Source organism: Chinchilla lanigera, unplaced genomic scaffold (assembly GCF_000276665.1).
Source record: "Chinchilla lanigera isolate Chin_1 unplaced genomic scaffold, ChiLan1.0 scaffold00066, whole genome shotgun sequence".
Lineage (NCBI taxonomy): Eukaryota > Metazoa > Chordata > Mammalia > Rodentia > Chinchillidae > Chinchilla > Chinchilla lanigera.
The window spans coordinates 8,566,241-8,571,744 of NW_004955467.1; the positions used below are offsets into that span (position 1 = coordinate 8,566,241).

Here is a 5,504-nt window from a genome sequence, read left to right on the forward strand (position 1 = left end):
GAGCCCAACCACAATGATATATACTTTCTGTACTCTGTTCTATATGTCCCCCTTTAGATAACCATATACTTCCTTTATGGTTACAAGGTTTATCTAGGGCCAGGGAAGGGATGAAAAAACCCAGGCAGGGTCATAGGTGGTTATCTGGGCCCTGGTGTTCTTTGTCTTTGGAGAAGCATTCCAGGGCTAAGTAAGGACTGCAAAATTAACTTTTTACAACCCCTCCGGGATGTTTCTCAAAACACATTTTGAGGCTTGCACTAATACTAGAATTACTCTATTTAAAATGATATGCTGAGTCGCCATCCCCTACACTAGTTGACCAGAAACAACAATTTCATAACGTACTCACCATTCCAATGGACGTCTTTGGCTTGCAGGATGGGAGGGTGGAATGGAAGGTGGCTATCGTTTGGAAGGAGAGTCCCCTTTCACAGGATCATCAGGAATCTGGCTCTCTGGTGTCCTTTCTCCCCTTGGAGAATCTGTAGCCCACTAGGACCTGCTTCTGGCCCACAAGGTCGCAACCTTTTCAGAACTAAAAACTGATCTAACATTGTCTGTTTCTGTCTTTTCTTTAACACTGTTCTGTTATGACTGCTTTCTTTATTTTCCCTTTATTCTTTAGCATTTTTTCTAGCTTTTGGGGGGCCTTTTTTTTTGTACTGGGAATCAAACTCAGGACTTCTGCTTGCCAGGCAGGCGCTGTGCCACTGAGCTATATCCCCAGTCCCCTGTGGGGACATTTTGATAGCAGTAATCATAGCAACTATATAAAGCACTGAGTGAAATCACATCCACAAACATGCCCATCTAGGCTCAGACATTGCTTATGTATGCTTACATACACTTTTCTGGCATCACAAGTTTTTGTTTACAACCACACAAGCAGCTGGCATTTGGGTCATAACTCAAGACTCTGGTCAAAAGTTAAACCTAAAATTTAGGGCTGGAGATGTAGCTCAGTGGTAGAGCATTTGCCCAGCATGCTCAAGGCTCAAGGCCTGGAGTTGCATCCTCAGTTCCAACAACAAAAAAAGTCAGTAAATAGTTGGGTGTCACTTTCACCAGGTGTGATGGTGCTGAAACTGAGGCAGGAGGCTCACAAGTTGAGGCCAGCCTCAACTACACAGACAAATCCTGTCTCAAAAAAATAAGGGTTCAGCATGGTGACACACCCTGGGAAACTGAGGCTGGAGGATTACAAGTCTGAACCAGCCTAGGCATCTTAGTGAGTTAGTGATACCCTGTCTCAAAATTTTAAAAGGGCTGGGGATGTAGCTCAGTGGAAAGGCCCTGAATTCATTCCCGATCTATAAATATATGAAGCTCAACACAAAGGATCGTAAATTACAGGTAAATTTTATTTTTGTAAATATTTTTGCAGGTAAATTTTAAAATTACTCAATTAATTGAAAATCAAAATAAAATTGACAGTATCTAATAAAGGAGGTAATTTAGAGAAAAGTGGCACTTTTATATGGGCAGCATTTCTGGTGGGTGGCCTGGCACAAAATATCAAAACTATCTGTGCACACCTGTAATCCTAGCACTATGGAGGCTGAGACAAGAGGATCAGCAAGAGTTCAAAGCCAGCCTGGGCTACCTGGCAAGACCCTACCTCAAAAAACAAAAACAAACAAACAAAAAAACCACTGAAACCTAAGTTATTAAGTCCCTTTGATCCATCCATGCTTCTTCTGGGAATTTATGTTAAGGAACAATCAGAGATTTGCACCAAAGTCTAGGTGCAGGGGTCTTTTTTGCCAAGGTACTACAGTGTCCAACAAACTCATAAATTTGCAAGATATTTGCAAAACAAAATCCCATGCACTGGATCTTTGTATGTTCATTAAAAATCCTAATGTGAAGGCAGGATGTATAGCTCAGTGATAAGAGCATTTACCTGTTTATAATTTAGAAATATATAGAGTGAGAAGTAAATTCACCACCGGGATGCTCATGGTCCCTCCTATGTGTGATTACATCTGTGATTTTAGTGATTTTTATTTTTTCTTAATTTTCTGCATTTCCCACAATAATTGCCTGTTTTTAATCAGAAAAGTGATGTATTTATATATTTCAAGTTAACAGTCATGGCTGGCAAAGATAAAATGAAACAATCATCTTTACACATGGGTAGCAAAAACATAAATTGTTATCTAGATTGAACATTCTTAATTTGAAAATGTGAAATTTGCCATGTTCCAAAACCTGCGGGCCAGAAATATAGCTCGGTGGAATCACACCTGCCTGGCAAGCACAAGGCCCCAAGTTCGATTCCCGCTACCAAAAAAAGAAATCTGAAAGTTTGAGTGCTGACATGATACCAGCAGTAGAAAATTCCACCTGATCACACGGGATGGGTCACAGTCAAAATGTAGGCGCATTTAAAGTGTATATAAAATTATCATTAGGAAAAAATAAAATAAAATAACCATCAGACTGTATGTATAAAAGTATATATGAAACATAAATGGATTTTATATTTAGACTTGAGCCCCATCCCCAAAATATCACATTGTGTATATGCAAATATTTCAAAATCCTCAAAATTCCCACAATCATGGACACTTCTGGTGTCAGCATCTTGAATAAAGTATACACAACCTATAATAGCTTTTGCAAGCAATATGGAAGGTTTTATTAAGAGCCTTAAAGTATTTTGGCCAGCTGGGGATTTAGCTCAGCAGCACAGCACCTGCCTGGCAAGCACAAGATCGTGAGTTCGATTCCCATTACCCGAAAAAAAGCAAAAAAAAAAAAAAGAAAGAAAAGTAAGACTGTCATCTCCATGGAGGAGACCCGGGTAATCATGACTATAGAGGAAAAAGAAAACAGCTTGTTGCTAGACACAGGTGCAAGCCTCTCGGTCCTTCTTTTCGATCCTGGCCTTCATTCCAACTGTCACACCTCAGTGAAAGGAGTCACTGATGAGGAGGTAATACGCTATTTTTCACAACTCTTAAGCTGTAAGTACTTGTTAGATCTTTCTTGTGTATCTCTGTCTTCCTGAGAAACCACTTCTAAGATACCACCATGTATTACAGCAGCCATTGGTATTTTCCTCCTAATCTGTCCATAACTCTGTAATATTTGTATTGTTCCTATGCCATTTCATAAATGGATGTATGTTTCTTATTATGTGTTTCCTACAGCAACCATTGAGAATAGTCAATGATTATTCAGTTGGTCACTCATGTATAGCTCTATTTTCTTTAGAAATCACTTTGAAGATACCAAAGTATAGTACAACAACTATTGATAATCTCCTACCATTTTTGTCAGTAACTCACTATTATTTGTATATTTATTTTCCTGAGAAACTATCTTGTAGATAACAATATGTAAAACAACAACCATTGATAATTTCCTACCACTTTGTCTAATTTGGTAAACCGCCCCCCCCATTACTATGTTATCCTTCTTTTACTCTTTAAAATAGATTTAAAAAAAAAAAATCAAAGGAGGGCCGGGGAGATAGCTCAGTGGCACAAGCGCCTGCCTGGCAAGCACAAGGTCTTGGGTTCGATTCCGGATACCAAAAAAAAAGTGAAAACCAAAAAAAAAAAAAAAGATATTTTGGCCAGAGTGGAGGAGAATGATTCTTGGAAGCCCCGGTGCCAATATAGCCATTTTGCAGGTCAAAGAATGCAGAAGACCAGAGGAAAGAGACAAGAATACCCAGGGTCAGCCCCAAAGGTCCAGGTGGATTGGAGGCCTAGGGTGGAGGGGCTCACCTTTCCAGTCCTTTGGTCTGGGGCAGTTAGATCTGCAGATGTGCAGGAGCCCCAAGGACATGATGTGGATAGAGGTGTGGATCCTGTTGCTGACATTCTTGGGGTAGTGCTGACGGAAGTGGCTTCCGGGGGCATGCAGCCATTTCTTGGAGAAGACCATGACCAGCAGCAGGACAAAGGCCACAAGGCTGAGCTCCGAGACCAGCACCTGCACTATCCAGCGGGGGCTGTGTGTAATTCTCCATCGCAAGGGCAATACGGAGCTCCGGCGCAGGCTCACGGGGTGCCAGTGACTGCTGAGCGAAGAGACAGAGGACTGCACCTCTCCTTTTGCTCCAGCTTCCCCACGCCCATCCTGCCTCTCAGCCCTCCCCTTCCTTCCCAGGCCTCAGGTGTTGGTCCCTTTCTCCTTCTGACCCCCGGAGTACCCCTTGCCTCCATGGGCAGCACCCTCCACTCCCCTTCCCTTGCTGAGCTCACCTGTCATTCATCTCCTGAATACTTTCATCAGACCGAGAAGATTCCATCATAGCCCTGAAGTCTGGGAAAGAACGTGGGGGATCTTATCAGACTGCTGAGCTTCAGAGCTAAGGGAAAACTGGCCCCCAAGCCCATTCAGCAGGACAGGGCCCAACTGCCAGAGAATGTTCCTGAGGGGTAGTCAGGTGGGGGAGGGGCTCAGGAAAGGGAGAGAGAATATGTCCCCAGGACCCTCCTCCTCACTGTTTCTTGACATGTCTTCCAAAGATGTCAGGGGCTGGGGATTTAGCTCAGTGGCACAGCGCCTGCCTGGCAAGCGCAAGGTCGGGAGTTCAATTCCCGGTACCGGAAAAAAACCAAAACACAAAAAACAAAACAAAAAACACAAAGATGTCATCAACCTTCCCACTACCTTCCTCAGCTTCTTTCCCCCTTGCTCATCTCTACTCACTTCTGGTCAACAGTCACCAATCCCTTCCCCCTTCCGCCCCCTGTCCCACTTGGTTATTTGGGACGTAGTCTCACTATGTAGTCCAGGCTGGCTTCAAACTCACAGCAGTCCTCCTGCCTCAGCATCCCAAGTGCAGGGATTACAGGCATGCACCCCACACCTAGCTTCCCTCTTCTCTTTACCCTTCTTCTTCCTTTCTATTTTTTGAGCATCAGAAAAAGAAGGATGTAGGTTGAAGTGTCACACAGGCTGAGATGATTTTCCTAATCTTAAAGTATAAGAAAATAAATGAGTCGCCCATGCCAAAACAGTCACAGCACGAGTGGACCTCAGGAACCTTCGGAATCAGGGATCCACATCCCGAGAAGGCTTTCCTCTGGAGTGGCTCACTCCTCCGTGCACACAGTGGGATGAGGCCCTCACACCCACAGCTGTACCTCTGACACCTGTGGCCACCATGGTGGGGACTTCTTAGTCCAGATATTTTCTAGCCCTGCCAGAGACAAGTGTCAACCTTAGAACAACCAGCAGTGGCCAAGGTCCCAGGCCAAGAGGCTGAACCCTGAAGATGGTAGGGTAGGGATAGTGCGGAAGAGGGAGTGCCGGGCCTTTTAGGAAGGTCATTCACACAGAGCCAGAGATCGTCAGGATTGTGTTTCCTTTCTAATCTTTCCTGGAGCTTCTAAGGGTTTCTAATAATAGCAAGCAGTTCTTGCAGCAACATGGAAGAATCCTGTAAATACGACGTTTCTTGGAGGATGTAACTCCCGGAAGATTACACTACAAAGATGGTACCATTTTTTGTGGAGTTCATAAACAAGAGAAACAAAGCA

At 43.6% G+C, this 5,504-nt stretch overlaps 1 protein-coding gene across 2 annotated transcripts in view; it reads right to left on the reverse strand.

Moving 5' to 3' along the window:
* The window catches only part of Odf4 (outer dense fiber of sperm tails 4), a 13,903-nt gene extending 9,519 nt beyond the window's left edge, over nucleotides 1–4,384 (reverse strand). Inside the window, exons 1-2 of one of the 2 annotated variants that reach the window (XM_005399413.2) lie at nucleotides 4,221–4,384; nucleotides 3,741–4,033 (exon numbers count right to left, since the gene is read on the reverse strand). In XM_005399413.2, coding sequence (XP_005399470.1) covers nucleotides 3,741–4,033; nucleotides 4,221–4,270 — 343 coding nt within the window. In that variant the 5' untranslated portion in view covers nucleotides 4,271–4,384. Of the gene's footprint in view, nucleotides 1–3,740; nucleotides 4,037–4,220 lie in introns of both variants that reach the window. The other variant, XM_005399412.2, reaches the window with a different exon arrangement.
* Between the last annotated feature and the right edge of the window lie 1,120 nt (nucleotides 4,385–5,504).